The sequence below is a fragment of the Saccopteryx bilineata genome, chromosome 5 (assembly GCF_036850765.1).
Source record: "Saccopteryx bilineata isolate mSacBil1 chromosome 5, mSacBil1_pri_phased_curated, whole genome shotgun sequence".
Classification (NCBI taxonomy): domain Eukaryota; kingdom Metazoa; phylum Chordata; class Mammalia; order Chiroptera; family Emballonuridae; genus Saccopteryx; species Saccopteryx bilineata.
In genome coordinates, this window is record NC_089494.1 from 226,256,697 (window position 1) to 226,276,903 (window position 20,207).

Genomic DNA, 20,207 nt, shown 5'->3' on the forward strand with positions numbered 1-20,207 from the left:
ACTACAGGGCTATGCAAGTCATCAGTTTCAAGGATGGGGTGGTCAACAGTGTACACAGTGCTATTTTTTTGTTATCCAACGCTTGCTGGTGCTAATTCTAGGGCAAGTGATAGGCTCGCGTTTCCTGAGACTTTTTCTAGTGTAAATTTATACTTTTTTTCCCCAATATTTTTTAAGTGAGAGGCAGGAGGCAGACAGACAGACTCTGGCATGCACCCTGAGCAGGATCCACCCAGCAAGACGCCCTCAGAGCAGTGCACGACCCATCTGGGGCTGCTGCTCCATTGCTCGGCAACTAAGCCATTTTAGCACCTGTGGCGAGGCCATGAAGCCAACCTCAGCACTCAGGGCCAACTCGCTTAAACCACTTGAGCATGGCTACATGAGAAAGAAGAGGAGAGATAGAGAGAAAGACAGGGAAGGGGTAGGGTGGGGTGGAGAAACAGATGGTCACTTCTCCTGTGTGCCCTGACCAGGAATCGAACTCGGGACTTCCACATGCCAGGCCAACGCTCTACCACTCAGCCAGTGGGCCAGGGCTACGAGTTCATACTTCCATCCACATTACTCATTACAAATAACTAAAGACATCTGATGTTTGCATTACATATTTGGTTGAGTCACTGTGCCGTATAAATTTTTTCATTTATTAAATCGTTTAACCATTATTGAGTATACTATATACCACACATTGAGCAAGGTTTTAGAAATACAGTAGTGAGCATCATAGTCTCTGAAGTAGAAAAGGCAAACCTTAAAAGATATTAGAATAAAATCCATGCATATTTTGCTAGAAAAGGAACTTTATGGCAACATATTAAAGAGGAATCTAGTGTCTAGGATTCATTTTCTGTTAGAAAACTATTTAACCTGGCTCTAAAGGATGACTAGAAATTAGCCAGGTAAGGGAATTGAAAGGGTAAAGGATTTTTCAATAGCCTATGCAGAAAGCTGGTGCAAGAGAAAGTTCATAAAGCCTGGAGTAGAGAAAAAAAAGGGTGGGGAATAGGGGAAAAGAAGTTAGAACTTGAAGTAGGCAAAGGCCAATCACTGAAATCCTTGAAAACAGTTAATGGATTTTAAATGGGAAGCGACATGACTGGATTTATATCTTTGAAAGGTGACTCTGACTTGAGTTTGAAATATAGATTTGTGAGGCAGCTAACAACCTAATGCAGTTGAGAATAATGGCCAGGACAGAATGGCAGCAAGGGAACACAAAGAACTAGACAGATTCAGCAGAAATTCATGAGACCTTGGGAGCCAGACTCCCTGTGACTTCATAGGGATCTGGCAAATTGGTTAAACTCACTGTAACTCCAAGACCAAATCTGTAAGCATTACTTACCTGAAAAGGCAATGCCAAGGTTTACTGAGAGACCCTGGCTGGGTAGCTCAGCTGGTTAGTGTCGTCCTTGTACAACAAGGTTGGGGGTTCAATATCTAGCCAGGGCACATAAAAGAACCAACCAATGAGCCTGACCAGGCGGTGGCGCAGTGGATAGAGCGTCGGACTGGGATGCAGAGGACCCGGGTTCGAGACAGACCCCGAGGTCGCCAGCTTGAGTGCGGGCTCATCTGGTTTGAGGAAAAGCCCACCAGCTTGAACCCAAGGTTGCTGGCTCCAGCAAGGGGTTACTCAGTCTGCTGAAGGCCCACAATCAATGAACAACTAAGGTGTTGCAAGGCGCAATGAAAAACTAATAATTGATGCTTCTCATCTCTCTCCGTTCCTGTCTGCCTGTCCCTGTCTATACCTCTCTGTGACTCACTCTCTGTCTCTGTTAAAAATAAATAAATAAAAATTAAAAAAAAAAACCCCCAACCAATGAATGTATAAACAAGGGAGGAACAACAAAATCAATGTTTCTTTCTTTCCCCCCACCCCCTAAAAATCAATCAGTCAACAAAAAAATTTTTAAAGGATTTACTGAGCAAGTCCATGTAGAAAAGCACTTAGCACAGAGCCTCCTACATGGAAAGGACTTAATAAAGGTTAAATATCATTTAAGAGGTAGCACTAATAAGACTTGATGATTAAAGGATATGAGCTTTCAGGGAGGGAGGGGGTCAGTGATGATGCCTGAGTTTGACAGCTGGGAGGATAATGGCATAACAGGAAACTATTAGAGAAGGCTTCAGGACTGAGATGATTAATTCTGTGTTTAAGTAAAAGACCTGTTGTAAACTCCTAAATCCTGGCTCCTACTATCCAGAAAGATTCTGGTAATATGAATGCTACGGTAATATGAATGCTACTTTTCCTGAGTTTCCAGTACTACTGCATTATTTTATGCGGCTGTATTTTTTAAATTCTATTTTTATATATATTCCTTGGTCACTTCAACAGATAAGGAAAAGGATAAATCAGTTGTTTGTACTAAAAACTGTGATAGTGCACATAAGTTTCCCGTTTGGTAAGTTTAACACTTATTTTTACAGGAAATTACTAGCAGAAGGCAGTATTCCAAAAGATCCCAACTGAAAGTATTCTTTCGGTATAAACCTTTAACTGAAATTATGTGATATAGAAACTACCCTAATAATGCTTAAATATTCTTATTCCTAATTTTAGCTGCTAATTTCTAAACATTAATTCAACAACATTTTTTGGAAGTAAACTATAAACTCTGTAATAGTAACAATAATAGTTAATATATATACTTTCTTACTGTGTGGTGAGAACTTGTTTTATATATATTAACATATTTAATTTTTGGCAATTATAGAAGGAATTATAAAGGACTGCCCCTAGATGTGACATCAAAAGCAAAAAACAGGCCTGACCTGTGGTGGCGCAGTGGAAAAAACATCGACCTGGAACGCTGAGGTTGCCAGTTTGAAACCCTGGGCTTGCCTGGTCAAAGCACATATGGGAGTTGATGCTTCTCACTCCTCCTCACCTCCTGCTTTATCTCTCTCTCTTCCCCCCTCTCTAAAATGAATAAATAAAATCTAAAAACATATATATATATGTGTAGATATATATATATATATATATGGCACAGAAACAACAAAAAACAGATAAATTGAACTTCTTCCAAATTAAAAATTTTGTGCTTCAACAGACACCATTAAGAAAATGAAAAGATAATTCACAGAATGGGGGAAAGTATTTATAAATGCTATTTGACAAAGGGGATTTTATTGAGAATATATAAAGTACTTTTACAACTCAATTTAAATAACCCAATTAAAAAATGGGCACAGGATGATCTAAATTGCAATTTCTTTAAAAAAAAAAAAGGTATGCAAATGGCCAAGTAAGCACACAAAAAGATGACTGACATCATTAGCCTTCAGGAAAAGGTAAAATAAAACTACAGTGCATACTATTCCCCACCAGCATCACGATAATAAAGAAGGCAGTAACCAGTGTTGGTGAGGATGTGTACACACTGCTGGTAGGAATATAAATGATATAACTGCTTTGGGAAGTGGCCTGGCAATTGCTCATATGGTTAAATATAATCATCCTATGAACCTAGGTATATATTCAAGATAAGTGAAAACATACATCCACACAAAAGGTTAATATTTATAGCATCATTATTCTTTATAGCCAAAAAGTAGAAACCACACAAATAATAAATGTTTCTCTACTGACCTGTGGTGGCGCGGTGAATAAAGTGTTGACCTGGAACGCTGAGGTCGCAGGTTCACAACCCTGGGCTTGCCTGGTCAAGGCACATACAGAGAAGCAACTACTATGAGTTGATGCTTCTCATCACCCCCAATTTTTCTCCCTCCCCACTCCTCTCTCTAAAATCAATGAATAAAATCTTTATGCTTGACCAGTTGTGGCACAGTGGGTAGTGCGTCAACCCATGACACTGAGGACCCAGGTTCAAAACCCCAATTGCCAGCTTAAACATGGGATCATCAACATAATCCCATGGTTGCTGGCTTGAGCCCAAAAGTCACTGGCTTGAAGCCCAAGGTCTCTGGCTTGAACCCAAGATCACTGGCTTGAGCAAGGGGTCACTGCTTCAGATGGAGGCGCCTGGTCAAGGCACATATGAGAAGCAAACAATGAACAACTAAAGTGATGCAACTACAAGATGATGCTTTTCATCTCTCTCCCCCTTCCAATCTGTCTCTCTTGTCTCTCTCTCTCACTAAAAAAAGAAAATGTTCATCTATATGATGGAATATTATTCCACAATAAAAAAGAAAGTATCAATACAAGCTACAACATGAATGAACCTTGAAAACATTATGATAAATGAGAGAAGACAGGCATTAAAAACTGCATATTAAATGACTCAATTTATATGAAATGCCAGAATACGCAAATCTATAGAGATAAAATCAGTCCTCAGACTGAGTTGGCTGGAGGGAAAGGGAGAGCAGCTTTATAGATTCTTTCGAAACAATGAAAATGCTCTAAAATTGATTGAGGTGATGGTAGAACAAGTCTGTGAATAAACTAAAAACCACTTGAAATGAGCGACGTATATGGAACGTGAATATCTCAAGAAAACTGTTTTACAAAAAGAAGATAATGTTTCTCCTCATAAGAACTCGTCTATTGAAATCAGAGGTTAGTTATTTCCCATCAAGAACCAGATAATAAATATTTTCAGCCTTACGAGCCATTCAGTTTCTGTTGCAATTACTAAACTCTTCCTCTACAGCAAAAAAAAAATAAAAAAAAAGTCACACAGAACAAGTAAATGAACGAGCATTGTATTCAGTAACATTTACCAACAATAAAATTTGAATTTCAAAAATTTCATGTGTCATAAAATGTTCTTTTTGATAATTTTTCGATGATTTAAAAATATAAACACCATTCTTAGCACACAGGCCATACAAAAACATCGTGGTCTGAATTGGGCTCACGTGCCATTGTTTGCCAACCCATGATGTAGTTGTACATTCTCAGTCACTTCACAGGAAAACATATAGAAAGACCTCCCTATTTCATAATAAATTACCTTTCAAAATAAGTCAATCTTATTACTTACTTTTAACTTGTCTTTTAATGCTTCATTTTCTGCCATAATACTTCTTAAATCAGATATTGCATCTTCTTTTTCCTTTTCCATAAGACTAATAATATTATGGGAGACGGTGCCTTGGGTGGATTGTCTTAGTGAAAATAATTCTTCCTGAGCCTTAAAGAATTGAAAGATATACATAAAAACCACTTTGGATATGCTCCCAGTTCAAAAAGGCAAGCTAAACACGTGTTACCTTTGTCTTTCCAAATCCCCCTAAAATAAGAGTAAAACACTGTCTCCTTCCCGTCTTGAAGTAGCAGGAGGGTTGAAATGGGAACAATTTTAGGTGACAGATGCCATGCCTTGCCCAGAGTCACTTTGGCTTTTGACAGCTGAGGCTTTGTAACTGGGCCAAGCTGTATCAATTCCCTCTTCCCTACTAGGGCTTAAGTCTTTAATATCCAGTGTGTCCTGTCTGACCAGTGGTGACACGGTGGATAAAGCATCGATCTGGAACAGTGAGGTCCCAGATTGGAAACCCCTACTTTGCCACCTTGAGCGTGGGTTCGTCCGGCTTGAGCGCAGTTCATCCAGCTTGAGTGCAGGCTCACCAGCTTAAGCGCAGGGTCACTGGTTTGAGGCTGGGACCATTGACATGATCCCAAGGTCTCTGGCCTGAGCAACCCCCACCCCTGGTCAAGGCATGTATGAGACGCAATTAATGAACAACTAATGTCATGCAAGTATGAGTTCATGCTTATCTCTCTCTCTTCCTGTCTCTGGCACTCTCACTCTAAAAAAATAAAACAACATCCAATATGCCCCAATAGTGGACGCTACCCACTGTTTGACATATTCCCAACAAGTCTGAATCCCAAGGACTGACTTGGCTCAGAGTCAGTCTAACACCTGCTCCAGTTAGTTTTAGAAGTAGATTATCTCTGATCTTACAAATAGGCTAGAAAAGATGAAGAATAAATGTGAAAAAAATAATAGAAATTTCTGCTTTGGGAACAGGATGATTGTAGACACTACTACTTATAATCCTAATTATGAAGGAATACCATAAGGTCCATATATTACAATAATTGAAAAGATATATACATTGCTTCTATTATATTTAACTAGTTCTGTATAATCTGTCATCTTAATTATAATCCTTACTTCATTATACAAAACACTTAGTTTATCTCTTTCTGCTGTCAGTAATTTAACATTGGACTGTATCTCCTCCATATGTTTTTCGAATCTTTCCAGCATACGCTGAAGTTCATCTCTTTCTCTTGCGATCAGATGAATTTCAGAATTGTAATCACCCTGAAACATAATGTAGAAATAGAAGTTATTGTCATAATTACCACAAGGTTGTCACAGGGATGCTGGTGATGAGACTGATGGAAAGATGCTAATAGAAAACTCCCCACAAGTTCCATTCATGTCATTAAAGAAGACAATTTTTAACCTACAGTGAGAGCAGGAGATGAGAGTGCTGGCAGTACAGGGGCAAATTTCCTGGCCTGCAAGTTCCCAGGAAGGGACCAGCTGCCAATGACACTGTTTGATCAGATCCCATCATTCTCCCGGAGTTTTTTATACTGGTTGTATAATCCCCAGACCAGAAGTATCAGCAGCATCTAGGAACTTGTTAGACATGCAAATTTGGGGGCCCAACCCAGACCTATTTAATCAGAAACTTTGGAGACAGGGCCCAGTAACTGGTTTATCAAGCCCTCTAGGTGATGCTGGCACATGCGAACTGTGGGAACCACTAGTTATAACCAACCGTCTCCACGCAGCGACGAAGAGGCACTGTGTGCCTGCTCATCTAGCACGTGCACGCTAACTGTAACAGCCTCGCACATTCCTGTGTGTCCTGTGACGATCTAAGAGCAATGTCCCAGACACAGTAACCTCCAACTGCCCCAGCTTTTAACCAATGTGAGCTTTATTTTTGCAATCATATAAATATTTCTACCAAGCAGTATATGTATGTTAAACAATTACTGCTAAAAATTTTTAAACGTTTTTAAGATTATACCTATTATTCCAGACAATTAAAAAGATCCACTATTTTCAGAGCATTTGTAGAAAATAAAGATAGTATATGCAGACTTGGGACTTACGAAATCTTACTGCTGAAGTACTAAACTCAGAAGCACAAGGTAGGGAGAGTCTGATAATTTGATATACTGGAAATCATCCTGATCTGTGTTAGTCAACATTTACTGTGCACATGTCATGTCTAATGTAGTTAGTAAATGGCAGGTATAGGTGAGGTGCCCCTCACCTGCACCTTGAAAATGAATTATCCTCCTGGTTAAATAATCAAAATCAAGGCAAAATGGATGATGTTAGCTATCTGGACACGTTAAAGGATAAAATGTCTTACAGGACAAAAGTAGACTAGGATTTGAGAACTTAACCAAGGCTTAAATAACTATAAAAAAATATGTAGGCTGATCAGGTGTTGGCGCAGTGGATAGAGCATTGGACTGGGACACAGAGGATACAGGTTCAAAACCCCAAGGGGGCTGGCTTGAGCGTGGGCTCACCGGCTTGAGCGTGGGTTCACCAGCTTGCGCGTGGGTTTGCTGGCCTGAGTGTGGGATCATAGATGTGACCCCATGGTCGCTACCTTGGGCCCAAAGGTTGCTAGCCTGAAGCCCAAGGTCACTGGCTTGAGCAAGGGGTCACTTGCTCTGCTGTAGCCCCCAGGTCGAGGCACGTATGAGAAAGCAATCAACGAACAACTAAGGTGCTGAAATGAAGAATTGATGCTTCTCATTTCTCTACCTTCCTGTCTGTCTGTCCCTATCTGTCCCTCTCTCTCTGTCAAAAAAAAGAAAAAGGAATATCTGTAATCTAAATAAAAATATCTAACAGAAAGGAGGTGGTTTGCATAGATTTCAGAAAAGGAGCACTCAATGAGTAAGGCTTTGACAGTCTATTTCCACCACTAAGTCTCAGCTTAAATGTCACTTTCTCTAAGGAGTCCTTCCAGATTCTCCAATCTAATTTAGATCTCCCTCTATATGCTCATAGCTTTCTGAATCGTTCCTGTATTCCCCCTTCATTAACACTTATTATAATGAGATTATAAAGTTACTTACAGGATTATGTGTTAAATGCGTCTTTGCTACTAAACTGTAAACTCTATGAGGAACACAGTAGGTAATCTGCCCTTACTGACCGCATCTTCAGTGTTTAGTATGGTACGTGATAAACTGTATGAACTCCCTAATATTATTCACTGGCCTTCTTAAGCAGGAACTCTAGCTCTTTCCTAAATGTATCTTGTACGTATTTATATGTGTTAATATAGGATTGTTAATAACTCCCTTTTATAACTCCATTATTTTTAACACACATGTGCGAAATGTTCAAGGATACGAGGCACCGTAGTGTCTCAGTATTATCTGCTGAACTGAACCTGATGTTCAACATAGACCGGATTTGCTTTGAGCCAGCAAATAAGAAAATGAAAAATTTACTAGGAACTAGATTTATGCTAGACCCTTTTGTAAACTATCTCATATAATTTTCACAAGAGGTTTTAGTTACTTTCCTCACTTTGCAAATAAGGAGACTGGAGTTCCATGAGGTTAGGTACCTTATCCAAGATCATAAAGCTAATTTGTGGAGTTAGAACCTTTATCAGGCCTTCACCGCCAAAGCACTTTCCACTCCACTATACTCAGACTCACCACTGAGCACGGTGAGTACAGGTGAACGGGGGACCACGCGCCCTGTCCACAGAAAACAGAGATCTGACAAGTGCATTGATGATAAAGACCACTGGTATTTAAAATGTCATTTTTTTCTGACTTATTGTAATTCCAAAGACTGTGCCTAAGTTTCCCATAAGGGAGGGGTTGAAAAAGGAGAGCTTATACCAAATCCAGCTTTGTAGTTTTCTTTGTTGTTTGCCAACAAAGTGTTTCTAAATATGTTTTTACAATCTAATTTTGATGGGAATGCACTCTCTAGTTCCCAGCACTCATAACTGTCTTACACACCACCATCTCACTAAGGTACATGCTTACTTCCCTACCATGCTTCCAATTTGTTACGGGACTCTAAAATGCTCTGAACATCTCAGCTTCTAAAATTTGGAAAGTGAATTATCTATGTCAGGTAATGTTAGAACATTTCAAGAAAGTTTAAGTTGAAGGAGGAGAAGTCTCACTTGATTTTATCACCAGTATCTTACCAAAATCTCTCATTTGTCTTTTGTGACAATTGTGAATCTGCATCAAGTTGTCTTTTGTGACAATTGTGAATCTACAGCAAGCAACTGAATTAAATATTTAGGTTAAAAGCTTTGAGGTAATTATCTGCTCAGTTCTATTTAATAAAAACTTGATTAATCAACTCTTTTTGTGGAAGGTTCTCTACAAATAAAAATGATCAACTCAGTGACTTATTTTTCATGAGTCTTTTAAGTACATATGGGAATCAGCCAGTGAGGTTAAAAAATAAAGACTAATCGGAAAATGACTCAAGGCCCTGGCCAGCTGGCTCAGCGGTAGAATGTTGGCCTAGCCTGTGAAAGTCCCGGGTTCAATTCCCAGTCAGGGCACACAGGAGAAGCGACCACCTGCTTTTCCACTCCTCTCCCTTCTCTCTCTCTTCCCCTCCCACAACCATGGCTTCAAAGGTTTAAGCAATTTGGCCTGGGGCGTTGACGATGGCTCCACTGCTTCGCCTGAGGCACTGAAATAGCTCAGTTGCCCAGCAATGGAGCAGCAGCCCCAAATGGGCATAGCATCACCCAAGAGGGGGTTGCAGGTGGATCCTGTTGGGGCACATGCAGGAGTCTGTCTCTGCCTCCCTCTTAATAAAAGAAAAAATAAGACTCAAAAACCATTTGATAATTCACAGGTTCTTCAGGAAAAAGATGATGGAACTGGCCAATTCCGCCAAGTCTGAAATCAAGTTTTGAGTTCTAATGGCTCTACTCCCAACTTCCCTTAATTTTATCTAGTGTGTAGTAATGTTAGGGTAATATGAGCCTCCGGGACTCCTACAGCTCCAGAGCCTAAAAAGAGAAAAATCCAAATAACTCAAATGATACTCCTCAAACATTGAAAATAAGACCTAAAATGGAAAAACATGATTTTAATCTCTCATGAATCATGATTAACTTGACCTAATCTACACCTTTAGATCACCACCTTGCAAATGTGGTGGCTGTAGAAATGGGATGACCTGCCAGCATCCACCTCCACTTATGACTTTCTCCTGATGTGTGATTACCGTCAAAGATGCCTGGTCTGTACAATGTGACTCACCTCTCTGACTAGTCCAAGGCAGGGAATGGCATGACACCATGTTGCCTGCCATGTGGACAAAATCACTCTGCTTTGGGAGAGAAAACACAGCTGACATTGAAAGTAAAGGCTAGAAAGAGAAGAAATGTCCAGTGGCATGAGTTCTTGGTCCCAGTTTCTGGAAGCTCAGATGCCCTGCACTCCTACCATGTATGTGATAAGCTATTCAATCTTTCCTTAATTTCCAAAAATCAGTATGTCACACCTTGTTCTGAAGTAGCTTTCCTAATTAATGCAGTGTTCCTATAGTATAGGTCATGGAGAAAACAAAGACCAAAATTAAGAAAGACTTTTTAAAAGCAAGTATGAACAAAGTTACATTTAATACAGTAATAATGAGAAAAGTTTGTTCAAAAAGATACTCTCTTGCCTTATCAATTACTCTTATAAAGAGATATTACCTTTTCTAGCATTTTAAATGTTGGAACTTTTTCACGTGCAGAATAATTTGTAGAGCAAGATCTTCGTTGTATTATATGCTGGAGTCTTTCTAGCTCTTTCTTATAAAAATCTCGTTCTTCTTCTATACCTTTCAGAAATGTATCTAAACGAGAAGGCGACTTCTCTCGACGTTTTATTCCGTGTTCGAGCCGCATCCTCTCAACTTCCAAAGTAAGTTCTCTTTCTGAAAATGAAAATAATTAAATCTTTAAACAGTGTTGCATTTAAAATGTATAATTAGCCCAACAAATTATATCAGTAACTTTTAGAATGCAAACTACTAAAAATCATTAACTGTTTTGTATATTGCTATAACTGCTATATATCAAAAAAGGTAAATATTGAGAGGAAAAGAGAAAAACTAACCTCTTCACCTATGTGCTACTAGTTTGTCTAACTAGAACAAAGATTCCACAAGAGCAGGGACCTGGTATATTTTGTTTAACATCTTATATACCAGTACCCAAAACAGAGCCTGCACATACCAGGCTCATACACATTTGTCTAATGAATGAATGTATCAATTCTTACATGTTTCTTAAAATATCTCATTTAGAACTGGGACCTGGCAGAAAGGTAGCCTATTTCAATTGCATGTGTGTGTTTACTTTCAGATGATACTACTGCATTTCCTTACAAAGATTCTGCTCTTCGATTTTTCACTTTCGCCTCCCCTGTGGTGCCACAGTGGACAGAGTGTCAACCTCGAACACTGAGGTTGCATTTAGAAACCCTGGTCTTGCCAGGTCAAGGCACATATAAGTCAGTTAACAACTAAAGTGAAGCAACTACAAGTTGATGCTTCTCTCTCGCGCTCTCTTTCCTCTTTTTCTAAAATCAATAAATTCTTAAAAAAAAAAAAGGAATAGTCTTCCCCTTAGTCTTAGTTATTTCTATTATCGGTCTGCCTCAAAGAATATACTTCTATTGGAAAATATTCAAGCAGGGTAGTCAAAGTAAAAAGAATTCTGTGAGGCTGGTACTTGACGGAGCTTTTATACTGTATTTACAGTGTCCTGTGCAGTTTCTATTATACAGCAAGCACTCTAAAAATACCTACTAAATGAATGAAGATCAGCTACTAAAAGTAATAGATCAAGAGGAAACCACAACCACTTTTTAAAAGTTATCAACATTTTACATTTTACCTGTAACTGCAAAACTTTCCATTTTTTTGCTAAGTCTTTGCTTTTCTTGTTCAAGCTGATGAACAACAGTTTCCAGGTCTGACCTTACACGGAGTTCATCACTCAGTCTCTCTTTTTCTTTATGGCATAAGTTTAACTCCTGCAAATTTTAATACTATAATTAAGAGATCAAACACTTTATAAAATATTATAGCACTTAAAATATGTATTTTTAAAGCATACAAACATACATATACAAACACTTTGTTAGTCAAATATATGGTTTCAACTAAAGTTAATTATCAATTATGGTTAAAAGTAACCAAAAATCCAAATGTCAACAGTGTTCTTTTCTGAGTAGAATTATTATATTTCATATTTTAAAAATTTGTTTCACAAATTGTCCTATTTTTTCTTTTTCTTTTTTAATTGATTTTATTATGTTTACATAGATTCTAGTACAAATTGTCCTATTTTAAAAAATAAATATATACTTGTGTAATATAAAATTGTTAAGCTTTTTTATTTTTAAAGGAGGGTAGAAGAAAGACATAGTGTTCTACGACTACCACAGGTCCCTATAACGATGGTGGTCATTCCCTCAGCCACATCTGCACAGTGGGGATAGGACAAGTGACTGGCCACTGAGGAGTCACCGTAAGAACAAATCTATAGATGTGAAGCACTCTGCTCAGTGTCCAGCACATGGCAAGTGCTTACCAAATGTTAGCTACAGACATTCATTATTTATCTTAAAAGTACATAGAATATGGCATTAATAGGAAAGATAAGACAGGTCAGAAAGTAACTTTAGCAACATCTTACTGTCAGCCAATACTGGTAAAATTTGCTTATAGTCTGAGACAAGCACTCTGAATCACATTCAACTGTTTATGGTGTGTGTGCAAACAGCAGCAAACCAACAGCAAAAATCTCTGCCCTCGTGGAGCAAACATCATCAAACATATAGATGTTTGTCTAATTTCTGTTTATTGACCTCATGGAGAAATTTACAATATCTATGAGACTCTAGAATAGATGACATTTAGCAGGTTAGGCTAATTCAATTATTTAATATTGAATTGAAATAAATACCTTCAGTTGAATAAAAAAGCCATTGTGATATGTTGTCCATAGTGAGTATATAAAAATCAGCAAGTATTTGAGCACCTTCTATATGCCTACATATCATAATGGCTTCATTTTAAAATTTGCCTTACGGCCCTGGCTGGCTGGCTCAGTGGTAGAGTGTCGGCCTGGCAGGCGGGAGTCCCAGGTTTGATTACCGGCCAGGGCACACAGGAGAAGCGCCCATCTGCTTCTCCGCCCCTCCCCCTCTCCTTCCTCTCTGTCTCTCTCTTCCCCTCCTGCAGCCAAGGCTCCATTGGAGCAAAGATGGCGTGGGCACTGAGGATGGCTCCATGGCCTCTGCCTCAAGCACTAGAATGGCTCTGGTTGCAATAGAGCGACGCCCCAGATGAGCAGAGCATCGCCCCCTGGTGGGCATGCCGGGTGGATCCCAGTCAGGGGCATGCGGGAGTCTATCTGACTGCCTCCCCGTTTCCAACTTCAGAAAAATACAAAAATAAATAAATAAAATAAAATAAAATTTGCCTTATGCCACCAAAACCATGCACACTAGATTGTATATACAGAATACATAATGAGAATACCTGGAAATTATTATTAGTCTTTGTTTCCAATCTTAGGAGAAACTCATCCAATTTAACAGGCTATTAAAAAACTCCTTAATAATCTTTTGTGTGACCACCCAGGAATTTGCACTGTAACCAAGACATTCTACCATTTCTAGGTTATATAAGGACAACATTCTATGTCTAGGCTTATGTTGGAATGATTACTCTTCTGATTTGAAGACTACCAGGACAAATAATATGACTAGGAAAAAGGTTTGCACTACCAAACAAAGCTACTAAAAGATGATTGAGTGCTTTTAATAAAAGTCAACAATGTCATCAATATCAACTTCAGTTTTAACACTTATAAACTGACAACTCATGAAGTAGTTAAAAGAATATAAAATTCCTAACAGATTTTTCAAATTTGGATTTAACTTGCCAACTACTGTACATGAGATTAAGAATTATAGAAATATAAATCAAATGAAATATATCCATACTATGGAATATTACTCAGAAAAAAAAAAAAAAAGGAAGCACTGGATACATGCTATAAGCATGAACCTTGAAAACATTGTGCTAAGTGCAAGAAGCCAGGTGCAGAAGGCCACACACTGTATGGTTCCATTCATATGAACTGTCCAGGACAGGCAAATCTACAGACACAGATAGATTTTAGTTGTCAGGGGTTGAACAGAGGAAAGTGGGGGGTGATGAAAATGTCCTGTTATTAGACAGTAGTGATGGCTGCACTACTTAAGAACTATACTAAAACCACTAAATTATACATTTAAAAGAACAGATATTATAATGCGTAAATTATATCTCAGTGAAAAATACTTATATAAAATAAAGCATAAAGATTTTCTTGCCGGAACTTCTGGCAATTCAATATGACATGTACTTACCAGTTGAAGTTTTGTCATTGTTTCTTCAAGATTCCGCATTTCAGAAAGATTTCTTTTAATTTCTTTCTAGGAATAAAAAGCCTATTAGGTAAACACCTAAATGTCAGGAATCCTTAGCACAAAGTTCCATTACAAATAAGACCATTTTCCAATTACATGTTCCCACTCTCTAGTGAGATCTGAGGCTCTAGCCCTAAGCCTCAATTTCAACAAAGAGGAAGCAAAATTGAGGTTTCTCTTTAATTTCTTGGCATCCTGAATGCTCACAGGGACCTAATTATAACACTGAAACAAGAGGGCCAGTTGAAGTCTTTTTTTGCCTATATACTTGTAGGACATTCCTTGAACCCTGGTTTTTAGAACTCATCGTAGGGCACTCTGATTTCCTGATTTTCCTATCCTATTTGCTTTCTCTCCACCTGCTTCTACCAACCTGGATCCTCTGTACTGCAACTGTCTTCTTTAATTTCTTTTAGCAATATTTTATAGTTTTCAGTGTACATGTCTTTCATCTCCTTGGTTAAGTTCATTCCAAAGTATTTTATTCTTTTAGATGCTATTATAAATGGGATTACTCATTTCCTGATTGGATTTTAGTTACTAGCATATTGAAATATACCTAATTTTTGTGTGTTGATTTTGTATCCCGCAACTTTGCTGGATTTATTAGTTCTGGGGTTGGAGTGTGAGGGTGTGTGTATGTGAAATCTTTAGGATTTTCTACATATATGATCATGTCATCTAGAAAAATGATTTTACTTCTTTCTTTCCAATATTAATGTCACTTATTTCTTTTCCTTGCTTAAGTGCTCTGGCTAGAACTTCTAGTACTATGCTAAACAGAAAGTGGTGAGACCGGGCATCCTTGCCTTGTTCCTGATCTTAGAGAAAAAATTTTCAGTCTTTTACCACTAGGTATGATGTTCGCTGTGGGCTTTTCATATATAGCCTTTACCTTGGAGGTAGTTTCCTTCTATTGCACTAGTTAGTGGAGGTGACATTGTATTAACTTAATTCAGTGATATACAGTAATAGTGGCCTTCAAACTAGGTTCTTCCCATTCCTGAGATAACATGAAGACTTTCCAAATACCATATACACATGGTTTTAAGAATCAATATCCGTATTCTTAATTGGTATTGTCCTTCTTAAATATTATTTACCTGAGAACCTGCTGTGATCTAGGTTATGTGAGTTCCTGTCCAACATTCTCTCTCACAACTGCCTTTCTCCCACTTTTCAAAGCAAAGGCATACAGCTAATATCTCACTGTCTCAAGATATGAAAAACTTTTGAAGCACCAGACAAAAAGACAATCTGAAATGTCTGGAGCTGGCCCAAACCTGTAATTATACTATTTTCTCCCATTATATCTTTTATTTTTAAGTGTGAGGAGAGATAGAGAGACTCCCGCATGTACCCCATGTGGGATTTACCCAGCAACCCTGTCTGAGGCCAATGATCCAATCAACTGAGCCATCCTCAGTGGCCTGGGCCTGATGCTTGAAGCAATCGAGCCACTCACTTGGAGAGGGGAAGAGAGAGGGAAGGGGGTGAAAGAGGGGAAGAGGAGCAGATGGTTGCTTCTCCTTTGTTCCCTGACCAGGACTGAACCTCGGATGTCTGCACGCTGAGCTGACACTCTATCCACTGAGCCAACCAGCCAGGGCCTTCCAATATATTTTATTAAGAGATGTATTTCCAATAAAATTTTAGTTTTTTATTTAGTAAGTATTTATAAAAATTTGTGATATATTTGTCATTTTGATCCACTGAAGTATAGTCAGAGTAAAATGTTAAAACTTTGAAACTTAAAATTACAGGACATTTTTAAAAATAAAACTTTATATAATTTTTGTTGCAGAGGTATCTGATATGGTAATCATAAAAAGATATTCAAGCAGAGGATAAATTTTGGTGAGGATTTCAGAAAAGAGTCATTTGGGTTCTACTGGCTACATTTAAAAGAATGATGTGATAGTTTTATTTTACAGGATCAATATTTACAACAGATGAAATTACATCCTTTGCATCTCCTTAAACTTTAAAAAATATATTAGCAGCCAACTTAAAAATGTGCAAGGACATACGAAGTTCTTTTCTTTTTTTAAACCCTTTAAAGGGTTTATGAGCACAAAATGACAAAGATGACAAACTTCCATAGTTCTCTCACAATGCAGAGTAAAAAGACAGATGGAAATCCTGAAGGAAAACAAGACAGAGTCTCAAGAACTATCTTAGAAACAGGTGATTCAGAAACACACACACACAATTAGAACAAGTGCAAGCAAGCATTTAGAGGGTATGAACATCACTATAAAAAACCTGAATTAGAACACAAACCAAAAAGCCTGAATCAGACGTCAGAATGGCTCAAGCTCACTGTGTTGGAAGAGAACTAAGGACTCTCCCCCAGCCCGGACAGACCTTTGCTTCATCAAGTTCTTTATCGGCAGTCTCAAGTACTTCTTCTTTATGTCTTTCCAACTGCTGTGCTAACTGGTCTATTTCAGTTAATTCTTGGCAGAGTTTTTCATTTTTGTTACTTAAATTAACTACTTCAGTAGCCACTGTTTCCTTGGTTTCCATGAGCTCTCGGATATGCTTCTCCAGGTCTTTATTAGCTTGCTGAAGAAAGTCAACCTAAATTGAATTTGTAATTTGTAAGAAATATGAAATGAAAAATTATCCTAAATAACAGACTTGCAAAATAATATTTTAAAATACTATGTTTTTAAAATAATATATAGCCACTGGCTTTAGATTTTCAAGCACGGAAGGAAAGTAAAAGTAAAACAATTGTGAACATTTCCCCAACATCGAACTCCAAAACTCCGATGAAAATATCACTATAATGATACTATTATTACTCCAGACTGTGCTCTCCACTGTAGTAGTGGCCATGAGCATCCACACATGGTTACCGAGCACTTTAAATGTGACTAATCCAAAACAAAACGTGCTATCAATGTAAACACAAGATTTCAAAGACTCACACACAAAAATATAACGAATGTAAAATATCTCAATTATATTTTACAACACAGAGCACATATTGAAATAATATTTTAGATATATTGAGATAAAAACATTATTAAAACAATTTTACCTGTTTCTTCTTACTTTTTTAATCTGACTACTAGCAAATTCTGTTACATTCGTGGCTCACAAACTATTTGTACTGGACAACACTCCTCTGGAGCTACTGCTGATACTGGGGCCTCCCTCTGTTCTGGGTCATCCCAGGCAGCACTGACAGGTCTGAATTCCTAAAGGTCATGTGTCACGCTTTATTTACGGACCTCCTCTTTAACTTTTAGGTCTAATGCATGGTGGGGAATCCATTAGACAATTAAAACTATAAGATTAATTTTTGTATTTTTTAATCCTTTTTACATTATAAAAGAAATATATAGTCACAAAATTTTGAAAATAAAGAAAATCATAAATAAGAATATTGCATCCCACAAAGATAAACTTATTTTGGTTTGCTTTCTTCCAGTGTTTTCTCTGAGTTCATACATATATTTTTTAAAAGCAAATTATATATCACATTGTATCCCTAGTTTATCCTCTTCATTTAAATATTTAACATTAGGACTTATAAAATAATATTTTAAAATACTATTAAATATTATTTACAAACATGATTTTTCAATAGCTATCTGTTATAACAGAATAATCTGACTCTATAAAAATTTTCCCACTGTAAATAACACTTCGATGAACAATCCTGTCACTTAACAAAGTCATGCACCATTATAAACACTTAGGAGTTTATATACTTAGTAAAATAATGATCAAAGTCATTACCTGAATATTTAAATGAGCAATAAGCTTTTCATTGGTTTTATTTTTACTCTCCAGAGACAGGATATCAGAGGAACGGCCACCATCCAATGCAATGGACAGTCGTTCTATCTCTCTTTCTCTTAGCTCAATCTGAAGATATAAAGTCATAATATTTTTAAAAATCTAGTTTTGAACGAAAATGATTAATGCTGAATAAACACTTATGACTATACTTTCATTTTTCTTATGTTGAACACTGTATACAAGAGATCATATATGTACCCATACTTTTATGAGATTATGAAATACATATATGTAGAGCAAAAATAAAAAAACACAGAAAACATCAACATAAGAACTGTCAATATAGCTTTCATAAATAGTTCTACTGGATAGATTCTTCGTTAGTTTTTGGATATTTTCCCTTCTCTAAGATTAGGCAGTGTTTATATAAAAAAAACTATTGGGTACTGGAACTGAGTCTGAACTACCTCAGTGCCTAGTGGAATAAATAAAGAATCAACAAATGAATTTAAAACCCGAAGAAAAATAAGTTGCTACTGAAACTCAATATTAAAAGGGATAAAAAGCCTGTGTGCGATTAATTATTAAGCATTTCAAAAACAACAGCTGTATAATCAAAAAGATCACTATCATCATGAATTCACACTTATGCACATGCAAAAATTTGGAAAAACCCAAACTTTCAAGCTTTGGTATATATACAAAAACAAACAAACTGAAAACAGAAACCAAGCATTCAACAATTATTGAACACAGTCATAGTATACAAAGACAAATAAAACATGATCCCTGATTTTAAGGAACACAACCTTATAGGAAAACTAGCAAGTAAATCAATAATCTGTGTGCTATGTTGTTTAGAATAAAGGTACAATAAAGGAAATAGGTATCTGCCACCAAAGTAGTTAAGGGAATAAAGTGATTTATTCTTGAGGATGTGTGCATATCTTTGGAAATTAGTGCAGGTCTTATCAAATATATGCTCAAAAAGGTAACATATAATAATAATAAAAAGGTAACAAATGAGGTTATGAAGAGAAGGGGGATGTTCTAGGCAGTGACACAGAAGCATAAAACATGGTATGTTTGAAGCAATAGAAATGGCGCAGTATGAATGGACCATAATACTCAAGGAAACTAATGGTTGGAGATGAGTCTGAAGAATAAGTAGGGACTAATTAGGACCAACACTGAATTCTTAGCCAAGCAGAAAGATTACTCTGAACTAAAGGTGAATTTGATAAAAATGAAACCAGAGGCAGAAACCTTTCGTAGGAATGGATGAGAGATAATGGCAGGCCTAAAGTAAAACAGTGGGTTAGGGTAGAGCAGAACAAATAAATTTCAAGAGTGCTTAGGTGGGAGAACTGACAGGACGTGGTGAGCGGTATGTGAAAGGAAGAAAAGGAGATCTAGAAAGACCACAGAATGTTGCCTTGGGCCGACGGTGATGGCACCAACCAAAGTTGGAAACAGAGGAGGGAAAACAGATTTAAGGCAAAAGGTAACTAGTTCAGTACTAGGCATGAGTACAAAGAGCCTTTATCCAAGCTGAAATACCCAGTGTTGAGAATATGGATCTGAAGCTCAGGAGAGAGGTTCAAGCCAGAAAGAGCTTGGAGGAAGTCATCAACATACAGGCAGTATTTTAAATCAAGAGTGCATGAGACCACCCAAGAAAACATACTGGGACAGGTGAAATGGGTCAAACACAGAATCTGAGAAAACAGTACTATTTCAGGGGATGGGCAGAAGAAAAAAGCAAAGAAATGACAAAAGGTTAAAAAAGCAAAGAAAAATGAAGTCATGTAAGAGTTTCAACAAAAATTATCAATAATGTCAAATACTATATAGTGGATCAAGAAAATAAAAACTTAAAGTATCCTTCTGGATCTAGCAATTAATGTCACTGGTGCCATTAACCAGTAGGGGGCATTAGCCAGACTGCCATAGGTTAAGGAGTGAGCAAGACGTAAAGAAATAGAGACAGAAGAGTAAG

The 20,207-nt window shown here is 37.4% G+C and overlaps 1 protein-coding gene across 4 annotated transcripts in view; it reads right to left on the minus strand.

Moving 5' to 3' along the window:
* Positions 1–20,207, minus strand: part of CEP135 (centrosomal protein 135) — a 75,254-nt gene that overhangs the window by 39,339 nt on the left and 15,708 nt on the right. For all 4 annotated transcript variants that reach the window (XM_066280759.1, XM_066280758.1, XM_066280760.1 and 1 more), the window contains 7 exons: positions 18,206–18,334; positions 16,820–17,035; positions 14,393–14,458; positions 11,866–12,004; positions 10,678–10,901; positions 6,111–6,263; positions 4,971–5,120 (listed from right to left, as the gene is read on the minus strand). In XM_066280759.1, the coding sequence (XP_066136856.1) occupies positions 4,971–5,120; positions 6,111–6,263; positions 10,678–10,901; positions 11,866–12,004; positions 14,393–14,458; positions 16,820–17,035; positions 18,206–18,334 (1,077 nt within the window). The remainder of the gene's footprint in view (positions 1–4,970; positions 5,121–6,110; positions 6,264–10,677; positions 10,902–11,865; positions 12,005–14,392; positions 14,459–16,819; positions 17,036–18,205; positions 18,335–20,207) is intronic.